At 38.0% G+C, this 25,933-nt stretch overlaps 1 protein-coding gene and 1 long non-coding RNA gene across 2 annotated transcripts in view; both read right to left on the bottom strand.

The window, feature by feature from the left end:
• LOC145675465 (uncharacterized) overlaps positions 1–25,933 on the bottom strand; it is a 451,851-nt gene that overhangs the window by 370,435 nt on the left and 55,483 nt on the right. The window lies entirely within an intron of this gene.
• Positions 15,933–18,152, bottom strand: LOC145675911 (BTB/POZ domain-containing protein 1-like). Its single transcript, XM_081746704.1, has one exon. The coding sequence runs from the start codon at positions 17,439–17,441 to the stop codon at positions 16,041–16,043; it is 1,401 nt and encodes a 466-aa protein (XP_081602830.1). The 5' UTR covers positions 17,442–18,152; the 3' UTR covers positions 15,933–16,040.

Genomic DNA, 25,933 nt, shown 5'->3' with positions numbered 1-25,933 from the left:
CAAATCCAAGTCTTTATATTTACAATCCACATGTTAACCTTTGAAATGTTACCGAAGTGATTGTGCTGCCCTCTTTCTTCCAAAATAACAGTTCTCCCGCAATGGGTGCACAACATAATTTCAACGTACACCTGGAAAATAATTTTGTCGAGGGTATCAAAGAGATGTGATATATCTTTAACAAATTTACTTTGCTATATATATTATAAAAATTACAATAAAAGGCTTTTTTATACTTAGTCTATGCTCTTTTCCTCGTCAAATAAATAATTAACAAATACTTTACTTACCGCCATTGTGATCCTTTCTTATTCTCCCGAAATCGACTATACTTAAATCCATCTTTAATCACACAAGCAACTTCTTTTTCAGTAATACTTACTCGGAAATCCGCCATTATCTAGTGTCAAAACAAGGCAATATCACAAAGTCAAAACAGATACAAACACTTCTTCCCACAAGACACTTTTCATTTGTCAATAAAGCCACAAGATATTTTCCATCTGACAACATTGCTTAATTTTTTTGTGCGCAATCCTGTATATTATGACAGCTTCTCAACGGCTTATCAAATAAAACTGATAAAACCGGGAAAGTGTGCGCAATTTCATTGCAGCCGGTTGAACGAAAGAGAGCAAGGAAGCGAAGGAGAAAGAGAAATCGTACATGAAAACGAAGAGGCTAGCGGAAGACAGTGGAACATGGAAGTTTGACAGTTGCGGCAAATGACTTGCCAATCATGGCAGAATACCTATGATGATGATGATTATTTATAATAGTCTTAATCAGAATTTTCTCCCTTCTTTCAAAGGAATATTCCCGTATTTAGTTATAACAGCCTAACTCACAACGTTTTCATTTTCAAAGGTACTCTATTTAGCTACAATGGCCTCACTCAAAACATTTCAACTTTCTTGCAAAGAAATGACGCTCTATTTACTTACAGTAGCCTCGCTCAAAACGTTTCGACTTCCTTTCAAAAGGATATTGCTATATTTATAAAGCGAACCACGAAAGTTCTGTCGCTTTTCCCTCCACCACCTTCGAACATCGATGTCACCTAAGATGTACCTAGAAGATCAAAACTAGTCTCCATCACCATTGACGACCTTCTGGCAACGTTCTGGATGGCCATGGATTCCATCGCGGTAGAACTTGGCAGGCCTTGAAGCGAAGAAGATATCAAGTGCATTTTGCACCCCTACTAGGGATTTGGACTGGCGTCCTCGAAGGTGATTGTCCAAGGAATGGAACAGGTTATAATCGGACGGTGCAATGTCCGTGGAATATGGCGGATGCAATAGTGTTTCCCATCCAAGGCACAGAATGGGTCCCGAGTTATGCTAGCTACGTGGGACTTAGCGTTGTCCTGTAACAGGAGGACCCCTTTACGACTCCAATTTTGAGTTTTGCTTGAACACGGTTCAACTGCCGACAGTATATAGTTGCACTGATGCTCTGACCAGCTGATAGCAGTTCCCGATCCACGATGCCGCGAGCAATCCAGCAAAAAACAGGAGGACCATCTTCTGGTGGAGTGCTGGTTTTGGCTGTTTTGGAACGGGTTCATGGGATGCTAACAAATGATGACGGTGCTGTGAAGCTTCGTACAGGATCCACTTCTCATCACATGTCAACATCCTGTCTAGAAATGGCTCCTTTCTCAGACGAGACAGCAAAGAAACACAGGTGTCCGCTTGCGTTGCATTCTGGCCCGGAGTCGAATCATGTGGGACCATTCACCCAACTTGTAGTGCTTCCCAAGTTGATGGAGGTGCTGCCGAATAGTTTCTCCACTCACACTGAATTGTAGTCCGAGTTCCTCACATGTCTGACCATTGTTCGCCTCAATTGCTCCCTGAAGAACTTCATGTACATGTGTTGGTCTTCCGGCACATGGTGCGTCTTCGAGTATTTCGTTACCGTCCTTAAGCTTGTTAAACCACCACTGCACTGTCCGCGTAGTCACGACACCCACACCAAAGGCCTAGCATATCTTCCACCCCGTGCAGCGGTGTTTGAACCCAGTTTGAACTCGTACAGCATACATGCCCTTATGACGCTTTGTGGAGGTTCCATGTTCCTCTGTCCTTACGCAAGTTCACGGCGTAACTGAAATGCCTCAACCAGGTAGTATGGTGGGTATATCCACACCAACAACTGATCTCCGCCTTACCTCCTCCATTCGCATTCAACTCACGGTGTGAGGATCAATTGAACACAGACCTTCACAAAAAGCGACACAACTTTCTTGGTTATCTTTATAGTTATAACAGTTTCACTCAAATGCTCCCACTTTCTTTCAAAGGAATTTAGCTCTAGTTATAATAGTCTTACTCAAAACGATTTCATTTTTTAAAAAAGTTGAAGAAACCGACATTTAACATTTTTCAATCAATTAAACGTTCCTACAGCTGCTGTACATCCCACTCCAAACATATACTTCTACCCCGTACCCTCTTCCTACTCCTCTAGGGTGCTCGGGGTATCTTAGCCCCACATTTTTTTTTTTTTTTTGCTGGAAAGTGTTTTAACTTCTCGAAAATAAGTTTATAAAAAATATGAACCTCTTCTTTTCCCTAAGGATACAAATTTCAATGAAAGTACTATCCCTGACGTGTATTACCCCTATCAATTCCCAGACTAGCTGCTGGCATGTCCATTTCTGACTAAACTTAGGCTTAAATGTCATCGTGACTGTCACCAATCAACTTAGGTTAGTGACCCCGAAAACTCGTATGGAATCCACACTAATATCGATTATTTTACATGCCGCCCCTTCCTATGTTTTTAGAGGTGCTACGGATACTTTACTCCTGAACAAAACTTGACTTTAAACGACATCGAACCTGTCATTAATCCGCCTGGCGCATCCCCGAAAATTACGGATTCGACATTAATATAGATTAAAGTTATTCTCGATCTTTTTTTACCTATCACTACTCCTTCCTACCCCCAGGGGGTGCTAATGGGGGGCTGAATTTAAATGGCTCGGGAGTATTACTATCAACTTCAGCGACCCCCAAAACTATGGATAGGACAATAATATCAGTCGTTTTCGATAATTTTTACATGCCATCCCCATTCTCAAAGTAGTCTTTTCCAGATTACACGTAATTTGTGTACCAAGTTAGATTGAAATTGCTCCAGGAGTTCCAGAATTACGCTGGAACATATACATACATATATATATATATACATATATATATATATATATATATATATATATATATATATATATCTTAACGAGAGTTTTCAACCTAATTACACTAATTACACACTCTTGTTATTTGTTTATTATTGTATAGTTATAATTATTCATGTTTCAAGGTTCTGATGAAACTCTAGTTTCTGAACAAAATAGCTACTTGGAGCGAATAAAATAATAACGTATACTTAATGGCTTTGACAGACAGACTGTTCCCTTGTTAGCAACAGTGAATCAGCACCATACAAACAACATGTTTTATCCTTTATATCCACACATATTACTCATTAAACTCTTCTTCCTATAATTTAAAAATTCGATTTATTGATAACAAGTTACAAGTTATTATCATTTATTTGTAAGACTGACAAAACACTTTTAAAAAAAATAAATAACGAAAGTAAATTTAACAATAACTGTTATTAAGCGCACACAATAAAATATACACGAAATTTAAAAAAAGGAAAAAAGAGGGAGAGATGAGCACTAACGCCTTTACTTTTAATTGGTTCGTTGTTTCGACATTTAACGTCCCTTGTCAGCACCGAGGTTATATGAGGCGTCGATCTACAGTTCAACGCGGAATCCGAACCATATCAACTCCCACTGACAATCGAACCCGGTTCGGAGCTTTTGTTACAAATTGTGGTTCTATGTTTCCCGTTTTCTTACTTATACAGGGTGTTTCAAAACAACACCGACAACGTTTGGGAGGTGATTCCTTACTCCAAGATAAAACAGAAAGTACAGACCAACTTGGGTGCATAAATGCTTCCTTTCGTAGTTATAGGCTGCCGAAAACATGAAAAAATGAACCTCAAGGATCCATAGCTCCAATACTATGGGACCTACCGTAGTCGGGTAAAGACATCACTTAGGAACTAGTATGTGTCCTACGCAAATATCTAAGTTTCAGAATCCTGTGATACTTCCGGAACAATTTTTATAAAGGTAGTTGGTGAGTACTTTAAATTATATGAACATAGCCAAACTTCTTCTATAAAAAATGTTTCGTGAGTACCTTAGGATTCTGAAACATGTATTCTTGGATAGTGCACATATTAGTTCCTAAGTGAAGTCTTGAACCGACTAGGGAAGGTCCCATAGTTTTGTAGCTATGGACCTTTAAAATTCATTTCTTCATGTTTTCGACAGCCTATAACTCCGAAAGGGAGCATTTGTGCACTAGGGATGCGTTCGAGTCGAGTCGAGTCGAGATTTAAGCCTGTCTCGACTCGACTCGAGAAAATGTTGTCTCGACTCGTGTCTCGACTCGAAAATATGTTGCTGTCTCGACTCGAGTCTCGACTCGACTCGAATTCGAGTCGAGACGTCTCTAAATTCGAGTCGAGACAAAATATACGAGTTAAAATATACACACACATCAGCCAGACCGTTATGACTACCTACCTAATTGTTAGTATATCCACCTTTTGGCATGAATAACAACAGCAGCGCGTCTTGGCATGGTCGCAATGTTCCTCGTTGGGTCGCTGGAGAGAGTTGGCACCACATATGCACACACAGGTCATCTAATTCCCGTAAATTCCGGGGAGGGGGTGATGCACCCTCACGTCACGTTCAATCACATCCCAGAATGTGATCGATTGGGTTCAGATCCGGAGAGTTTGGGGGCCAGCACATCACTTGGAACTCGCTCCTGTGTTCCTCGAACAACTCCATCACACGCCTGGCCTTGCGGCATGGTGCATTATCTTGTTGAAAAATGTTACTACCGATGGGAAACATGGCCGTCATGAAGGGGTGTACGTAGTCTGCAAGCAGCGTGCGATACCTCGGCCGTCATGGTGTCTTGCTCAAGCTCCACTAGACACATAGATGCTCACCTGAATGTTCCCCAGATAATAATTAAGCCGCAGCCAGTTTGTCTCTGTCCCGCAGTACAGATGTCAAGGAGCTGTTCCCTATGAACACTACGGATTCGCACACTCACATCGTCATGATGAAGAAGATATCGGGATTCATCAGACAATGCAACGCTCTGCCATTGTGCCAAGGTCTAGTGGCGATGGTCACGTGTTCATTTTAGTTATAGTTGCCGATGTCGTGGTGTTAACATTCGCCATCCTTAGGAGTGTGTGTTCAGACTAGTGTTGTGAAGGCCTGTGAAAAAAACGGAAATTTTGGGTTTAAAAAACAGTGTTTTTACTGTTTTTCCGAGCTGGGGAAAAAACGGAAAATTTGGGTATTATCAGAATCATCATTTAATCACAGAATCATTTTAGTTAATATGTTAAATCAAACATATATTTCATAGAGATATCTTGATTGTTCTATGTAAAATTCCGGAAATTTTGAAACCATTAGAAAAAATCGTTTGTTCGGAAATATTGGCAAAAACAGGAAAATGTAGTTTAAAAACTATTTGTTAGCCTGATGCTAGTAATCGTACTTGCTGTAACATGTCTGCAACATATACAGTGGGAAGTCGAAAATCCGAACTAATTGGGACCACAGGTATTTCGGATTTTCAAATTGTTCGGATTTTCGAAAATGACCAAGAAAATGCCATTTAGGCTTACATACTGTACGGTATGTTCTTCTATCGATACAGTGGTTATTCAGTACATACAGTAATTACAATACCGTACGTAATGCTACTTACATTTCATGTTTCTGAAGAACTTGCTTGTACTCTAAATAACACTGTTCTTGTAAGTCACACTTAAAACTTATAGGCCTAAGAAAAAATAAAAATAAAAATACATGACAAACAATTACATATAAATGAACTTTTGTAAAAACACTGACTTCACATAACGTCGATGGACACGCTATTGTTTGTTTATCGCTAGCGTTAAGACAAAATGTAAAAAGCTTCTAGGGACCGCATTCGGATTTTTGACGTTAGGATTATCGACGTCCTACTGTATATACAATGTATTTCGCTAACGGAAAAATACTTAAAGCAACAGGTTTTAATTCTACTTTACACACATATACCGCACAAGTGAGTAAATTTGAGCAGCGAGAAATATATTAAGTGAAACTTCCGTTAGTTATTATTACAGTCTAGAAGAATATCCGTTCTTCGCACGGGGAGATTACGTTTCATTTTGGACACAAAGGGCACCAGAACTGTCACCAATGAACTTGTGGAGCCCCAAAACTATGAATTTGACATTAATATCGATAATTTTCAATTATCTTTACATGTCACCATCCTCCTTAGAGTACTAATGGGGCTGAATTTGTGGATTTAAACGGCATCTTCTGCTCATCTCAGCGAGTATGGATTCGAGGCCATTTTCGATGATGTATATATATATATATATATATATATATATATATATATATATATATATATATATACAGAGGCGGATCCAAGGGGGCTATAGCCCCCCTTCACACTCAAGTATACACTGCATAAAATGGCCTTCACTCCTGCTTTACACTGGATAAAACTGCAAACTATGGTTTAGCCCCTCCCTTGATCATATCCTGAATCCGCCACTATATATATATACATATATAATGCTCAAAAAAATTAGGGGTTCAGCTGAAATATCACACAAGACCTTAAGATAGTGTATGAATAAGCTTGTGTTTGACTCATATATATCATACAAGAAGGAATGCTTTAAGATACACTAGAAAAATGGGGCACATACTGGTGTTGGGGCACGGAAAACCTTGTTCACATGGCTCATGACACAAGACGGTTATGTGTGCATCTCTTGAACTGCCCATAAACAGGCAAAGCAACAGCACTGATTGTTCCTTAATATGTCATATGATCACTTCGAATAGCCAACAGAGCCTCGCACCTGCGTGGCATGAATTCAATCAGATTATCGATGAGTTCTTGGGGGATGTTGTGCCACTCATCCAGAAGAGCGACTTCCAGCTCTGGAATGGTTGTTGGATTTACTGGTTTAGCGGCAATTCGTCTGCCAAGCATATCCCAGACATGCTCAACTGGAACGAGATCCGGAGAGCATGCTAGCCACTTCATCCGACGATACCCTCAGCATCTCATCCACTAACCGAGTTCTGTGAGGACAAGTATTGTCATCCATAAAAAGGAACGAATCACCAATGGCACCAGTATAAGGAAGAACAGGAGTTTTCATTATCTCATCCCTATATCTGAGAGCCGTCAAAGAGCCATTTCGGATGATGTGGAGCTCAGTACGCTCACCAACGCTGATTCCTGCCTACACCATCAGTCCACCACTACGATACTGGGATCTTTCTCGCACAAACATGGAATTGTGTCGTGTTCCACACTCTCTCCAGATGAAAACACGTCGATTATTAGGCTCTACACTGAATCGAGACTCGTCAGAGAAAAAAACATTGCCCCATTCATTGCGTTCCCACCCACGATGTTCCTCCGCCTACGCTCTTCGATCAACACGGTGTCGTGCAGTTAATGGGACACACACCATAAGCCTACGTGCGTAGAGACCATCTTCTCGAAGGCGATTGCGGACCGTTTGAGTAGATATTATGCGTCCTGTTGTTGTTCGGAAGGCTCGCGGTAGCAGAGTTGTATTCTGGTTTCGACGGGCTGTTAACAACAGATAACGATCGTCTCTGGCTTTAGTTGCTAGTGGACGGCCCTGTCCTTGTCTTCTTCGAACACTTCCAGTTGTTTGAAATCGATTCCACAATCGGGAAATCACACTTTGTGCCACTCCTATGGCATGTGCCACCTCCCGCCATGACTGACCAGCTTCCAACCTCATTGGGGGCCGCGGTGGCTCAGTGGTAGAGCGTTCACCTCTGGTGTTTGGGGTCCCGGGTTCGATTCCAGCCCCTGCCAAGTGAACTTTGTGGTGTACAAACACCGTGTGCGTGGGTTTTCTCGGGGTTGTCCCGTTTCCTCCCACTTTCTTCATTCCACCCTTTCACTCATTTCTCATCATCACCGTCTCCTTTAGCCTAACCGGCATAACCGTGGGACGTAGAAACTTAAAGATTTTTCCCGGTCCGCATACAATTATAGCTGAATTTGCATACCATCGCTAATGGAATTGTCACCATTGATTTCAGCGACTGCGAAAACTATGGATTTGACACTAATATCGGTCATTTTGGATTACTTTTACTTGTCTCGGTATCCGATCCCCCCGGTGACCCCCGGCCCGAATAGGGTGAATTTGTAAGTTAATGTGATCAGAGTTTTCAGCGACCGCGAAAACTACGAATTCGACAGTAATATCGGCCATTTTCTACCACTTTTACATGTCCCTGTAAGCGCCCCCTGAGACCTCCTGGTCCGAAGTAAAAAAAAAAAAAGATTCGTCTTGATCTGGGGCCTGAGCCAGGGTACCCCTGACTAAAATTTGGTAACTCTCGGTCCACTCGTCTGGTCCCCAGGCCGCATACAAACAGACAAACACAAACAAACTATTTATTTTATATATATTAGACTAGATAGATTCTTGCAAATTATGCCAGATTTTCATATTATCTTTCCGAACTAATTTTAAAGACCCGCTTCTACTTATCTTATATATATATATATATATATATATATATATATATATATATATATATATATATATATATATATATATATATATACGCTATATGTATATAACAAACGTAGGAATTACACCCTCAATAAAGCTCCTGGAGGACCCCTTTCTCAAAAAAAAAAAACACTTGTAGAAACTTCATTTTTCGTGCCAGACGATTACCGAGACCTGGTGAACAAACAAAAAAAAATTTAGCGATCGAATTAAAAAAATAGTTCTCCATAATAGTATTCACTGAGAATATTGTTATAAAATTTAAATTTTATGGGTAAATCAGTAGACTTTGAATACATCCACATCGTATCCACTAAGTTGCGAAATTGTGTACCTCCAGACATGGGCGGCCGAAGAAAATTTTCTAGGGGGGCATCTTCAATGTTTGCTATATTAGTCTGGCATTTAATGTGCATGATTTGTTATATTACGTGTACATTTTCGTGAGCCAGGGAGGTTCATTCTTATCAAACACGGAGATTATGAAGGAGCAGATCTACTGCACAAAATATAATAAAAACATCTCTTTCGGATTTCTATCATCCCGCAATCCAACCCCGAGACGGAAACATAAGAGATAGGCTTTTTGTTTTTAAACAAGTTAACGTGCCTAGCGAATGCTTTACATTGTGAAGATTATATTAGTGAAAATTAAACGAATATAATTTTACAACTTAATATACATATCACTAAATGTTGAGCTCCCCGTTGCTATGTGGTTAGCGTATGCGCCTTTCTCGAACGAGGTTTGATTCATGGTAGGAGCTCATGTGTTTCAAATCCGACTTTAAACTGTACGTTCACGTCTTGTAGAGCTTTGCTCCTGAAAACGACGCTAAACTACAATCTAATTTAATATTACTAAATATTAAAAAATAATGACTTACCAAGGTGACGTCAATTTGGCAGTCATCAAATCCATTTTATACTTTCACTTAATCCAGTGGATATTAAAATAACAATTACAAGACACACGTCATCATCTTCTCATGTATCTGCATTATTTGATTCATCCATAGATTTGTTATTTGTACGCATCATTCATTTTTGCATTTTCGGGAGGGTTCAGGGTTCTTTCTTCATTTAAAGAGTCGGTTCTCTGTATTGGAAAGAGAATCAGGGGAAGAAATATATACAAAACATGCCGCTTCCGACGCAGCACTGAAGCATTTCTTTTGTCATACCCCCCTCCCCTCTCAAGTTGTAAAGTGAGAAGGGACAGAAACATCCCAGACACTCAGGGTTCAGTTGACAATAATAAAACTATGGGTAAGTAAACATCTTGTACAGAGTCACGTTTTGCTTATTTTTGAACATTTCTGTGAATTCAACAATACAACAGCAGAAATACTAACTGGTTTTATTACTCCAACCATCGCTTCAACTAAGGGTAATTCCCAACGCTCAGTGAGCCATCTAAATTTTTGTCCTTTTTCTGTTCTCCAGATGAAAGAATGAGATTTTGCCAAGATGCTCAAGTCAAGATGCTAGATGCTAGATGGGAGTGAATTATGCTAGATCTAGCACCAAGATGCTAGATATGGCTTCACTGGCGGGCTTCGATATCTACAGAACTTTCTGCCAAAGCATACAAAAAAACACAAAGCACAATAGTCTCGATAACATCTGTGTGGTCCTTCGGTAGGCTACACATCCGGTAAGAAGCTCAATCCAAAGAGTAGTTTGCACTGCACCCGTAGCCGGCTAACAAAAGACTCGTAGCCGGCTTATATAGATAATTGAGTTCAAATTTTCAAGTATCCATTTACTGAATGCCCATATCGTGTATGCATGCATTTGCATGCATTATTTAATAAGTAAATAAAGTACACACACGATTAATTATGTCAGTGATAAACGGTGTTTATTGAAAAAAAAACTCTCCAAACAATGAAGATTAATCTTAGACTGGAGAAATGGTTATCCTTCGTTTTCATTATCATTTGGCCATGAAACAAACGCGACATATATACAACCCCTATATACAACTATGTGATGTTGGAATATATAACTCGTAGGGTATGATGCTTTACTTTTTCAAAAATTTCAGTACTTCTAGTGAAATGAAATCTTTAGTTTTACGTCCTACGGTTATGCCGGTTAGGCTAAAGGAGACGGTGATGATGAGAAATGAATGAAATGGTGGAATGAAGAAAGTGGGAGGAAACGGGAGAACCCCGAGAAAACCCACGAGCATGGTGTTTGTCCACCACAAAGTCCACACGGCGCGATCTGGGATCAAACCAGGGACCACATGCACCGGAGGTGAAGGTCCTACCACTGAGCCACCGCGCCCCCACAGTACTTCTTGTGTACCCCTATAAATGCAATAAAGAACTAATGGCCATGTTTTTTTTTTTTTTTACAAAAATATTCAATTAAAACTGGACAATTTACATAAAATTTGGAATCGACAAATGAAAACGGCACGTTTCTAGCACTTGTGGGTTCGAGGTCTCATTGTTGAAAGGATTGGAGACAAACATATAAATTTTTCTGTGAGGAGAAACATATACGCGTAAATCTAGTACCGGTATTTTAATATATAGATAATAATTGGAATAATTGTATTTTCGAGTGCTATTTTTTAATATTCGCAGTATTGAAATTTTTGAACTTAAATTTTTCCCGTGTTTGAAAAAAAAAAGATATCATTACTAGTAAAATTAACCTAATACAAACATATTTATTTTTTTCAATTTTTCCAGAAAATCGAAAAAAACGTTTTTTTAAAAAAACAGGTTCAAAATTTCCGGAAATTTGACAAAACTAGTTCAGATACACTTGTACTTTGCCCAGCATTAAACTCTGATCTTAGTTCCGACGCAGTTCGCCGAGTGTTCTGTTTTACCGATCTGCCCAGACTAGAACGTTCGACATCTGTAATGAGGTGGGGGCACCGAGCCCCTCGACATTAGGACGTCTTTTCCCCTTGGTTTCGCCTCTTGCTGAAGACAATCACCACAGCACTCCTCGAACACCTGACAAGTCATGCAGTTTCCGAAATACTCGTGCCGAGTGTTTCTGAGCGAGCACTTTCTTCAAAATAATATTAAAAATTATAGAAAAATTTTCGAGACATTCGAGTCGAGTCGAGATTTTTAGCAGCTGTCTCGACTCGACTCGAGTCTCAACTCGAAAATTCGAGTCGAGAAATACGTTTGTCTCGACTCGTCTCGAATTTTACAAAGTGTGTCTCGACTCGAATTCGAGTCGAGTCGAGTCGAGATTCGAGACATGTCTCGACTCGTGCGCATCCCTATTGTGCACCCAGGTTGGTCTATACTTTTTGTCTTATCTTGGTGTCAAGAATCATCTCCGAAACGTTGTCGGTGTTGTTTTGAAACATCCTGTATTTGTGTATAGTTTATTAGTGGGAGTCGGCCACAATTATATATTCGGTTTCTCCTTCTTTTTGTTGAAAAATATTAGCTTTGGCAACATGGTTAGGGAGGATTGGCACCGTAAAACTCGTGGCAGATCATCATCACAACTTTTCCGTTTCAACACGAAGGTATCCAAAGTAGACAATAGGGTGCTTGCTCACAATTCCTTTCTGCTTTCAGATTGGTTGGAGTTCCAAACTTCTCACTTGGGCTTTGGTAGGAAATGAAGACCTTTAGTGTTACTGTTTAGCTTACAGTACTGCTGCAATAAGTTTTTGTACATTATTGTGCTAAACATTTGATTCTTCAGCACCGCCTCCTCGATTCACTTACCCTTAGAGGGAGCGGACGGATGTAGAAGGCAGTGTTCTTCAGACACTGTCGGTCATTTAAAACGCAACACTAAGGAGGAGAAATGATAGCAGCGCTACAATTGGTACGCAGAAACCTGATGGTACAAGTACCAAATAATTAAACATACCGCTGTGTGAGACTCGTGACAACGTGGTAACAGCGAAGCAGAACTGGTGACAATCAGGTAAGCCAACCATGGGCGGTCAGAACAACTGCAACACAAGGCATCTACATGATGAGTCTTTCGATATCCTCCTGGGGTATGACATACCATGACCATTTGACACGATGCCACCGCTCATCAGATATAGATCGTGGAGTTCGCAGGTGTGAGAGACTTGCGCAACAATCGATCAAACACGCCGTTAAGGAAGAAAAAAAACTATGTCCAACCTGAAAGTGCAGGTGTTGGCCACAACGTGCAACATAAGAGCGTGCATTATTCTGCTGAAACGTAGTAGCCGGTAGGACCTGCACTAAAGGGACCACAATCGGATCTAAGATCTTGTCAATTTACCTCTGATACACAGGCTCCTTGGTTCGCTCCCAGCTCGTGCCAAGCGAGCTTTGTGGTAGACAAACACCGTGTGTGTTGGTTTGCTCGGGGTTTTCCCGTTTCCATTCACTTTCTTCATTCCATCATTTCATTCATTTCTCATCACTGTCTCCTTTGGCCTACCCGGGATTACCATGAGACGTAAAACTTAAAAAAAATCATTTCATTTTCGTTCTAATCAATTGTTTATCCGTCCATGCCCTGCATATTTTGCATTTTGGTGTTGCATTTTAAATGTAGCACTATAATTCTAATAAATTTGTGTAAATTCGCTTTAAAAAAAAAACTAAACCTTGAAACAAAAGTAGGTGCAATGGAGATAAAATAATAGGATGTTGACCAGTTGCCCTTAAAATAATTATTACTGAGTCTTGTTTCATCAGAGATTACTTACCAATGCAAGGAAGTAAGTACTAAAAAAGCGAACATATTCATCAATTCACAATGGGAGTGTACGCAAACTGAAAGTAAGAATCAGTGACTAAGCTGGAAGCAGTTCACTTGACTCCTTACCAAAAAGTGAGAAGTTAAACGTGAATTGCTTCCAACTCAGTCAATGATTCTTACTTTCAATTTGCTTACGTACCCGAATTCATAAAGGCTGGATATTATGGATTGAAAGTACGACCTTACATTCCTAGTTCTCTTAGTTGTTTTAAATGTGAGTATTTTGCGCACACCAGCACGTCCTGTACTGTGGCTGCTGCTATTTGTGCGAATTGTGAAAAGGGAAGTCATGGTGCAAAATACCCTCTCGCGCCCTCTCGTATCACTTGTAAGAGTGAACATTCTGCTTGTTCTAGAGACTGTCCAGCTCTTCAAATAGAAAAATTATGACTGTCGGAAAAGAATTCCACAGCCGATGCGAAATATTGTAAGGGCGTTCAAACCCAGCTTCCTGTTCCGTTTGCCTCTGTTGCTCCTCTTGTTCTGAAATCTACGGCAACCTAGACATCTGACGTTTGCACGCAACTGAGCTCTCTTAAGCTAAGAACAGTGAACCAAAATTCCCAGTCATCACATTATCTCCCGAACCTTCTAAAACACCTCGTGTTTGTAACAATGGTTTGAAACTAATGCCACCACATCGTCACTTACCATATTCTGAACGTATCAAGTTAACCCAGCATATTAGACGTCGTTTTGAAGAACCTACTCTCTCTCTCAAAAGTATCCAAAATCTCAAACAGTTCGCAAGTCACCTTCGATTTCATTGAAAATGGATATGGTAGAGGACGAACTGATGAATACTGAGTGGACATTAATTGGCTCAAGAGGAAACGTTCGTCTTAAACGTTAATCTTTCCAAGTATCGCACTCCTATAGTAGAATCTTAACGGCTTCGGTAGCCATTATGGGGAACAGAAACAATTGGTATCTGACCACTCACCAGCTGTTGTTTGTTTGGTGATCCTAACCTAACCTAACCCATTTTCTATTTAATCTCGTACACGATTTACACGCGTGGCAAACACATTGATGGTCACGCTACTGTGGGCGTAGCCATTGCTGTACGCTATGACTTCTATTCTCGGACTAATAACTTAAACTCTCGGTTGCAAGCACTTGCGGTTCGGCGCATGCCTTCTTCCCTCGCCCTATCGCCATTTGCTCGATGTATGTTCCTCGTACCAAAATCTTTATGGCGGCCGATTTGATTCAACTTTACAATAACTTTAGCTGCCTGTGTTGATTGTCGGAGATCTGAATGCGTATTAATGCCTATAGGGTCTTTTCGAACTGATGATCGTGGGCGTTGGTGACAGAATTCCTCGATGACAGTGAGATGTTTCTCTTTAATGTCGGTAATCCTATTCACTTCTCTATTGAATCCAGCACCTACCTGTGCATTGACATCTCTGTCTCTCTCTCTCTGTACCATTTCTCTTATGGTTTCCTTCACATGGAAAGTGATTTTGATCTGTGCCAGTGACCATTTATCAGTGATCCTATTTGATTCAATTGAAAGGGCACTGATTGTGTAACGTTGTTCTTCGTTACATTCCCCCAGTTCCAAATATTAAATACTTAATATTTATGAAGTTCATAAGATTAAAATAAGTCACACACCACGATTATACACTTTAGAATATATATATATATATATTGTGCAATAAATACCAAATATGACACATTAAAATGATGAATGTCAAATTCATACAAGATGGCCTTACGTTATATTATATCTTAGTTACTCTATCAACAACATAAACAGGTAGTCATAGCAACCAAAACAAGAAAATATGTTGATGCCAAGGATGTTATAAATAGAGGATCTGCCCGTATGTATCTTCATCCTATTAAATCGATGAAGCTAAAAAAACAGCCGAGCATCGGGACGTCTGATTGGCTACTCTCGTTTCTGCCATCGTATGATTGGCTACTTTCGTTTCCGCCACGATTGTTGGCTCAAAACATTGCGATCCTATTGGGCGGAGTGGGCAGAGTAGGGGTGGCGAAACTGTGACGTATGGCTTCAAGATTTTGTTGTAAGGGCAGATCCTCTATTTATAAGATTCTTGGTTGATGCAATAACAGCCGTTGATGCGCGACGGCCAGCCTCATTACTTTATGGACATGCCTTATACAGTCACGAACATTAATAAATGGATGCTGAAGCCATTATTTCTTATGGCTCCAACCTCCATTTATAATGTTCGTGACTGTACACACACAAACAACATACATTTTATCATAATAATTTGGCCAACACTGTACACGAAATAAACGTGTTTAAATTAAACACAGATATTTAGTAAAATCTGAACAACACTGTAAATAATGATAAAGAAAACGAATGTAGTTACTTGCTCAATTACAATGACTTCACTTAATTAGTGGAAGACAAATCGAAAACTAGGTGAGATGTAATTTATAAAGAAAATTAATTTGTCATTCAGTTTTTTTTTTTTTTTTTTTTTTTTTTTAATTTTAGCTAACTTTTACATGCAAAGTCCTAACGTACAGAGCTCATATAATTTCAAATTGATACATAAGACATTTAAAAAGAAAGAACTGCACTGAGAAAATTAACTTTAAATGTCATTTTTTACATATGAAAAGATAAGCGTCGAAATGAATGCATGGCATCTCGGACAATAATCACAGATACAATGTGACTGATACGTAAAATCTACAAATCTAACATCAAATCCGCTGCAAAGGTCGGAGGCTTTATAGTCGAGGTCTGATGGAAGCTTGTACGTAGAATATGTATCAATCAAAATAAAGTATGTTCTCAACCTTGAAATGTATACTGGTTTCTGGAAGTAGATATCCTGAGAGCTATTATATTTTTCAGTTCCCTTGTGGTGGTAACTTACAAGATTTAAGCATGCACTGTTCTTAACGGTAATACTCATGGATTCTTGGTATGTTCCACTATCTCGTTCTAGGCACCGCGTAGGAACACTGATTCCAAGTAAAAGCACATTTTTGTTCGTGAGGAACGCCAATGCAAATTTGTAGTTTGTGAATACATCAGGTAGGGAATAACTCAATTCCTCTCGTGTAAGGCGTACTTCTGGAATATCTCCAGGACATGGAAAAATCTTATCTATTGTACGCTGAGAATGAATACGCAGCATGGCTTGAGAATGATCATTCATTGAGAATGGATAAGTTTCTGATAAATCACCAATGTTTTCCTCATCCGATAGCATTTCCAAATTATGGACTTCTTCAGCAGTTAAAATGTCATAAGAACAAACAGCAGTAAACTCATCTCCGGTCATAGCACGAAAATTTATTTTACTTAAAAATGGTTCAATCGTGGACCGCACATTAGCACTTGTGATAAAGTTGTCACGTCGGTAGCATTCTTTTCTAGACCAACGAAGAATAGCTTCAAACAGAGTCATTTCAGATGGTCTCCTATTGTATTTTAGATTCATGATAACATCAAGTGTGTTGTATTTTATATCAACAAAACCTGGTTCTTTCAAAATTACATCTGCATGTTGTGTCATAAATTGTACACAAGCACTTGTCAAGCTTGGTATATCCAAGTTGGAAGCTGCTTCATAAACCATACATACGTCTTCAGGAGTCAATCTTCTAATGAGAAATTTGACGCAAACACAAATCAAATCTGAAATCTTGAACTGTACAGCTACCTTTATTAAATCTACTCCTTCTTTACAGGTCTTCCATTTTGAAAAATCACTATATAGATAGTCCAAAAGAAATCGAAAAGTTTGAGGTTCAATATATGTTATTTCTATAGGAGCCTGTTTCAAAGGATTTTGTGTGAGGATTTCTTCAAACACGGGACTAGCTGCCACTAAAACTACACTATGCGCTTTGAAAACTTCTGGATGTGCCGTACCAACAATAAATTCACAATCGGACCACAGCGATTCTTTCAAGACATACTTCATTCTTTCCTTAACGCTGGAGCACTTGGCTCGCCAACCTGCTTTTGGTGAAAGAGACATTTTTGAAAAATTCCAATTCTTCCAACTTAGAGTACGTTGATTTCTTTTCCCCTACTGATAACAAACAGTTTTTAAAAAAATCTTAATTATGTTTAGTGAATGTCACGAATTCCTAACTGGCTATATCTATTGGATCTGATTCTTTTTTTAAAACTATAGTTACATCTTGTTGATTTTCAAACGACAAAAACTTTGTTGATTCCCAATCAATTTTTAAATAAGCATAGCAACATATCCTTCTAATATACTGTTCTTTCATCATTGTTGTGTATACTAATAACCGGCCTAATTTTGATTGATATACAGTAAAACCTGTCTTCAGTGGGCCCTTTATTAAACGGAAACTTGCGTTAAACGGAAATATTTCACGGTCCCATGAATTTACTGGTGAAAATCGTGTTAAATTCCCTTCATTAAACGGAAACTTGTATTAAACGAAAATATTTCACGGTCCCATGAATTTACTGGCGAAAATCGAATTAAATTCCCTCTCATTGAACGGAAACTGTATTACGCGGACAACGGAAATCAAAATAAACCTCTTAAGGGGCAGACTACTAAATATTTTACAAAAGCTAACCAATTTTCTTTTGCCCGTTTCTCGTAAGTGAAAAGAGATAATGAAATGCAACTTACCTCACTAATAGATAATATTATTCTACACCCAAAATTACGAATCGGAAAAATTTTCAGTGTTGCCATCCATAGAAACTACAGTGTGTCCAGAATTTGAATTATCTAAAAATCTACGTTAAGGAAACGACTAGAAAAATTAACTCAACGGTAATTGATGACTTATCATGTTGTCTTGGTTCCTTGTTAACTACTTTTTAAATAATGTTTGTATTTATTTTGTAATAATTTATGTGTTATTACAAAATAAATACAAATATTATTTAAAAAGTAGTTAACAAGGAACCCAGACAACATCATAAGTCATCAACTACCGTTAAGTTCATTTTTCTAGTCGTTTCCTTAACCTACATTTTTGGGTAATTCAAATTCTGGACATACTATAATTTCTATGGATAGCAACACTGATAATTCTTCCGATTAGTATTTTCGGGGGTAGAATAACATTAGCTATTTTTGTGGTAAGTTACATTTCATTATGTAACGGTGTTCGAGTCCTAGTTCGGGGGCGGAATTTGTAATGCTGGGGGAATCAAATTTATGACAAGATAAATTTGATTTCCAGTCTTAGTTGTGAAATTTTATTTGAATAATTTCATAAAAATTATGTTCGGGTTCGCCAAATACTATTTATGAATATGCAAATTGTTTTTGCATATTTACTCGCCGCCCTGGTAAGATATAACATGCCTAAAAAGCAGAAAACTGAAGATACGTGCGTTGATTCATGAAAGCCTGATTTACACCGCACGAGGCTCGATTTTTATAATCCTATTTTCCCCATACGGTACTCCAGAGTGCTAGGAAAATAGGTGCGTAGTTAATTAGAACATATTTCAAAAGATAGTCACGTGCTGCATAGCTGAAATGAAATCACTATTGTAGTTTTATTGGGAAACAGCTGTACTGGCCGTCACTTCGCTAAGCAATAAAATTGTTGCATAAATTAATTTAGTTATCAGACTAAAAGAATTTATGCAAATGTAGAATGGGAAAATTTACTATAAATACTAATAACTGTATCTGTGAGGGTCAGCTCAGCTAGGTTCCCAATTGTTTCGAAATAATATACGAAAATTCTCTAATTGGCCTAGAATAGGTTGGGAAATCTGAATTGTTTTTGAAATGACACTTTAACAAAATTTAGGTAACAGTAATAAAATTTTAATTATCCAAACTTGCAATAAAATTCAAATTGAACAACAATAAAAAAAATGAAATGACATGATCATTTTAAGTTGAAATAAATTGAGACAAATGTCACTAAAATAAACTAAAAGATGAAATATGGAATACGTTGACTAAAGAATCTGAAGGATTCTTATTTTCTTTATGTTGTTTAACAATAGGTCTTAGGCAATACTTTCAAATTACAAAGATTTGAATTTAGTGAGCAGTTTACCTTTCTTTTGTAACTGCTTATTATATAAATTACAAACAATATTTTCTATTTTCCACTTTTTTAAAGATGAATATTCTAGATATTCCAAAAAAATAAATGTACATGGTATCATTGTTTCATCTTTTTGATATAACCCTTTGTGTGTGATTTATTTAGTCCAGAAGACAATATTTTATTAATCAAGCACAGAAGGAGAAAGTAAAAAAAAAAAAAAAAGTATGCTTGAGAAATAGATAATTGACGAAGGTGGGAAAATTAGATGATTTTGAATGCTAGCAAGACATAACTATTATTTAGATTAATTAAAGACGAAAAGATAGTGAAAGCTTTGATTTGAGCAGTGCACTGATTTGACTTTAACTGTCTACTTTAAATTGAAAATTCTCTACACATGGATATAGATCTAAGATAATAATATCCAATAATAATAATAATATACCTCGTAATATAGAAACAAACAATCATATATACTTGGACACATATACTAGATAGTTACACGTTATATACACAATGATTACAAGAACACATATATAGATATCAGAATTTATACTTAACTTGGCCAATATTTCTTTCTAAACGTCGGTAACTTATATTTCTTTATTTTACTTTGCGCAATATTTTACTTCATAATTATGAAGATCTGTCTGTGCGGCGTTTGCGCAGACAGATGTCTTTTTTTTTATGTTTAGTTGCTTATTTACGAGTTAATTTTGTCCTAATGATATTTTTCTCTATTTACATGCTTAGGGCAAGAATTATACTCTATGCCTTTCAATTTAGGTACACCCTGTCAATACAGATGAAAATACCTATATCTAGCAAACAGATTACACTCGTCTTCTAACTGACAATTACGAGCTTTCTGGGTATGTACTTGGTAAATAAAAAAAAAATCTTTTGATAGAAATACATGAAAACATAAAGATCATTCATCCAATTAATACTTGAATAGTAATGCTTTTCTGACACATTAATCTCGTCGTGTAATAACCTAACTTTTTATACTGTCACAAAATTTTCTGCATATAATATCTTTAAATGAGCAAACAACACTAACATTTAGAATATAAGGAGATAATTTTCAGAATCTAACACTAATTAGCTGTGTGAATATAAATGGTTAAAATGACAAAAGTTAATCACAAATAAATTTTATAATATCGATTTCAGTTATAGTTTCTTTAAAAAAATAATAATAATAAAAGATAACTGTTCAGTCCGTCAAGGCCGGATTACCACGATTCAATTCTCGTTTCGATACATTAGTGAATTTGGCCAAGGTAAGAGGATGCGCTCGCCCACGGTAATGTGGCAACAAATTCCAAATTGAAAATTTAATATAAAGGTTTTGTCCTACCTTCCAGTGGATTCCCATGTTGAATCTTAGTTTTCGATAGTCTCTACCACTTTTATTCACCACGAAATGACCACTTACAACACTCAAGTTCCTGTGTTCATGTGACTGCAGCATCCCGTTCGACTCCCGAGATGTGTATGGTCACCCGCCGATCTCTGACTCTCTCCTCCTTAGGCCTTTGGCTCTCTCTGGATGTTTAGGACGTCATCATCGAACTGAAGCATCCAAATTCCTCCTCATATCTAGGCGTCTCGGCGTCTCTTCATAGGTTGTCTCGGTCAAAGTGATTATAGAAGTCCAATATTAGTGAATCCAACTGATACACTGATTAACAAATTATGTATCCGTAAACTGATTAACAAATAATGTATCCGTATATATATGTTGATCACAATTATCACAATTGGTCACAGTCACAAATCAAACTTTAGTTGCACTCTGTTATAAGTCGATATAAATGCAAAATAAATTATAGTTGGGAGAACGTTCGGAATTTGATTTAACTATATCAGTGTTTCTATGAGTGAACTCGTTGCGGCACTATTGGGTGTGTTAGCACTTCATTGTCTATAGTTGCTCAACACGATAAAAATAATTAATAAAGTGTGTGTGTGTGTGTGTGTGTGAGCTCTGTATACGTGTTGTCGGTGTCACTTCTCAAACTTAACTGCCCTTTCTTTTAGTATCTTGCAACCGTCTTTCTATTAAAAAAATAACGTATGTTCTCCCAATTCCAGTTTTAAAATTTTAAAATTGCCAAAATAGGTTGTTGTTTGTGTGTTGTCCTTTCTTTCTTCCTAAAATGTTAAAATGTGCTAATGGACTTCTAGCTTGCAATATCGTGCCGGTGTGGTTCCTTCGGTTTTATCATGCGCTTGCGAATATACCTCTTTTCTACGATTGCTATTGTGAAGATTCTCTTTCTAGACAAACTGTCTAGCTTTACAATAGAACTTGAGTGTGTCTCCTGGCTGTGGGTGGTCGTGGTGAATAAAAACTTTTAAAGACTTCCGTTACTCAGGTGTCTCATTTACCGCTGAAAGGGTGGATACCGTTGGAAAGCAAATAAAAAATACGCGTTTGAAGGAAAACAGAAATACAGACTCTTCATTTTAAACGAAAAATGATGTTTCAAAATATGCACTAAAGAATATACTAATAAATGATTTACTAATTAATTGGGTCACAATAGCAACTGTCACAATTATCTCTTTTCACTTACGAAGAACGGCCAAAAGAAAAATTGTTAGCTTTTCAAAAATTATATGGAAGGTCTGAATGGAGAAGAGGAGGTGGGAGAAGAAGAGAGATAGGGCATTGAATTGGAAGGAGAGTGTAAGGTAAAGATGTATTAAGATTATGTCAAAAGTTTAAAGGAACTGCACATTTGCCTTGCTTCCAAAACATACAGATATTTTTAGTGTGGTTCCTCAGGCTAAAGTCTCTGTGAAAAGTTGAGCAGACAAGCAGCGATGCGTACAGGAAACTCTTCTTAACTATTGGAAAAATTAAGTTAACGTAAGTACAGTATTTTTTTTCTGTTCATAGCAAGTTTTGCATGTTTTAATGCGTACTAGAAACAAAATACTATAAATTGAGTGAGGCACGTATAGCATCTTATTTTCTCTCAGTATGTCCATTATCTGCATGTACTTCTTTGCATAGGTCTACCTTCGTTATCCGGAAATCTATCTTTAACGGAAAGTTTTGTAAGTCCCGTTCGATTCCGCTAAAGACATGTTTTACTGTATAAGTTAAAAAAAAAATCAATTGTTGATTGACTGATAGGTTGAGTTTTAATGGGGGCGTCAGTATCGGGGTTATTTATTCCCGTCACGATTCAATTGTTGAGCGTGAGACAGGTGCACGCAATACTCTTAAATGATGTGAATTAAATTACAATAATTTCAAACTAAAATGAAATTTAAAAAATGAATAAATAAATTGTAAAATAAAACAAATAGCGGTGTCACGTGTATACCACATGAAATAGTTTGGTTTCTATGGTGTGATACTACCGGAAAATAGATTACTACGACTTCCGGTCTTAGAGATGGAGTATCTTGTTGGGGCGCTTAGCTGATTGCAGAAAATCCCTTTTCACTATTTATTACTGTTTTCACTCCATAGCCCTAAGGATGGACTTTGAAGAATATGGGATGAAAACAAATGTTAGAAAGGCGAAAGCCATGGTGATTGGAACGAAGAGGTTTGTGTCAAATATAAAAGTGGGAAGGGAGAAAATACAACAAGTGAATAGTTTTTGATATCTGGGTAGTATTCTCAGTAATGATATGAAGTGCGAACGTGAAGTTATGATATGAAGTGCGAAAGTTAATTGGCTCGAGCGGAAAACGTATGAGAGGGTATTAGAAATGGTGGGGCAGAAAAGAACACTTTTAGATACTGTAAAAAAGGGAAAAAAAACTGGTTGGAACATTGCCTAAGAAGAAATTGTATCATGAGGGACGTCCTAGAGGGTATTGTGGCGGGAAAGAGAGGGAGGGGGTGAAGGAGACTACAATTAATGGATGATATAAAAACAGAAAGATTATACGTGAAGACGAAGAGGTTAGCGGAGAGTGGACCGTGGAGCATGGAAGCTTCTCAGCTGCTGCAAGTGAGCTGCCAGTAAGGGCAGAATACCTATGATGATGATGATCACTATATAATAATCAACACTAAACTGGATGTGGTTGATTTCTATCCCTTCTGGCTTGAATAAAGGGTTAAGAAAGAAAATGGTACCTCTTCTTAGAACACTAAATCGATTCCGGAAAACTGCTTCTCGATCTATTTTTTGTCTATATAGATCAATATTGAAACCGGGAGTTGCTGAGGATTTCTATCGCTTCCAGTTTTTGTAAAGGGTTAAAATGAAATGAAATCTTTCAATTTTACGTCCCACGGTTACGCCGGTTAGGCTAAAGAAGACGGTGATTATGAGAAATGAATGAAAATGGCGGAATGAAGAAAGTGGGAGGAAACGGGAGAACCCCGAGGAAACCCACGCACACGGTGTTTGTCCACCACAAAGTTCACTTGGCGGGGGCTGGGATCGAACCCGGGACCCCAAGCACCAGAGGTGAATGCTCTACCACTGAGCCACCGCGGCCCCCCTGTAAAGGGTTAAGGATAGAGATGAAATGGATTCTTGGGATGTTTAATCAATTGCAGGCAACTGCTTTTCCCTATCTAGTACCGTTTTCGTCCTATAGTGCGCAACGATAAAACCGGAAATAGTTGATTTCTAACTCTTCTAGTAAATGGATCACCTCCATCAAGGAATTTAATTCCTAAGTTTTGACCCTCTATAACTTGGCCAAAATTCATGGTGATCCCTCGAGTACAGTGTGGCCAGAAAGTTCCTTTACAACTGAACTAAATCCGTAATAATGTAAGATGTTAAAGTATTTAAGATTTGAATCTCCTATGCTGATCATTGATATAGCAACAGTGCTTCTCACGTGAACTGCCGCGTTACTGCAGCGGAGGGGCGAGAATTGGTCAATGAATTGTACACTGGCCAGTTCAATGTCTCGCCTTTCCGTGTTTGGTGATCAATTGCACATACCAGTGACTTCACTTTGGAGGAGCGCTTAGTGCCAAGTGTGTGGGTTCAAGAACTGAAGCACACACACACACACAAAAAAAAAAAAAAAAAAGTTTCGTGAACGGTTCGGTAAGGAGCCACCAAGTCGTCAAACTTTCATCAAGTCCGGTACATGGACAATGATGCTCTGCGGGCAAGTGTCCTTGAAAACTTCCACCTCGTAATGCCGCAGCTGCTAAAGCGGATGAGCAGGGGGACATGGAGGTGCATCATCCTGTGCAGGAATAACGGAGTGAAAATTGACAATTTTGGACAAATAACTACAAGTATTATTAATGTATGGATGAAACAAGTGCAGGTTGTACAGGACAAAAAATATCCTGGCTGTGGTTAGCCATTTTCTGTACAGGACAAAAATTATATTCTCTCTTGAAATGAAATGAAATCTAAGTTTTACGTCCCACGGTTATGCCGGCTAGGCTAAAGGAGACGGTGATGATGAGAGATGAGTGAAATGGTGGAATGAAGAAAGTGGGAGGAAACGGGAGAACCCCGAGAAAACCCACGAGCACGGTGTTCGTCCACCACAAAATTCACTTGGCGGAGGCTGGGATCGAACCCGGGACCCCAAGCACCAGAGGTGAACGCTCTACCACTGAGCCACCGCCAGCCAACACCGACCAATATTATGGCCACAATAGGCAATTGATTTTGAAAAAGATCCTTAACCTGTCGAAATCCGGTGCGTTTACCTTATATATATTATATCCTAGACTAACGTAAAACAGAAACTCAAATCTACGAATTAAACTTGGCATAGATAAAGTGAGTATCATTTAGATTAAGAACACAACAGGTAAGTACAAGTTTCCTTATTTATTACCTGTTTCAAAATTATTAGCGTATTACTGTCGCCGATAGATACATATGTTGCTAAATAAATGTTATATATATATATATATATATATATATATATATATATATATATATATATATATATATATATATATATATATATATATATATATATATATATATATATATATATAAATGAATCTCTCTTCTTTATTTCAGGTATACGACGATCTACACCTAAAATACTAAATAATTTTTAAATAATAGTTGTACTTAGTTTGTAATAAACAAAATAGTTTTAACGTAGAGTTATTAAAACTAAATAATAATGTTATTTAAAAAGTAGTTCACAGGAAACCAAAACAACATGATACGTAATCAAATGCAGTTGAGATTGTTCCTCTAGTCACTGTCTTAACCCTGTATGACCTATTGTTAACTTCAAGCAACGTACTACGTCATCCCCCCTCATTCAGCACAGCGTCACTCGAATCGTAACGGCCTGTTGTTATTCGAGGTTAACGAACAGCCTTCATGATTTGGAACGAATATAGTGTGGACTTTATTCGAAGTACAGAGGCTTGACATGAGATGCAAGATTGTATTCTGTGCATTCTCGCGCTTCTGTAGATTATGTGTATACGAATGTAATTAAACGAGATGTTTTGAAGAGGAAATTATTACGTAAATAT

Source organism: Thermobia domestica, chromosome 18 (genome assembly GCF_964235325.1).
Source record: "Thermobia domestica chromosome 18, izTheDome1.hap1.1, whole genome shotgun sequence".
Classification (NCBI taxonomy): Eukaryota; Metazoa; Arthropoda; class Insecta; order Zygentoma; family Lepismatidae; genus Thermobia; species Thermobia domestica.
The sequence above is the reverse complement of the archived record's forward strand: the minus strand, read 5'-3'. Positions and strand labels throughout refer to the sequence as shown.

Coding starts and splice junctions, on each gene's coding strand:
- LOC145675911 (XM_081746704.1), bottom strand. CDS start 17,441: ATGTCTCTTTCACCAAAAGCAGGTTGGCGAGCCAAGTGCTCCAGCGTT.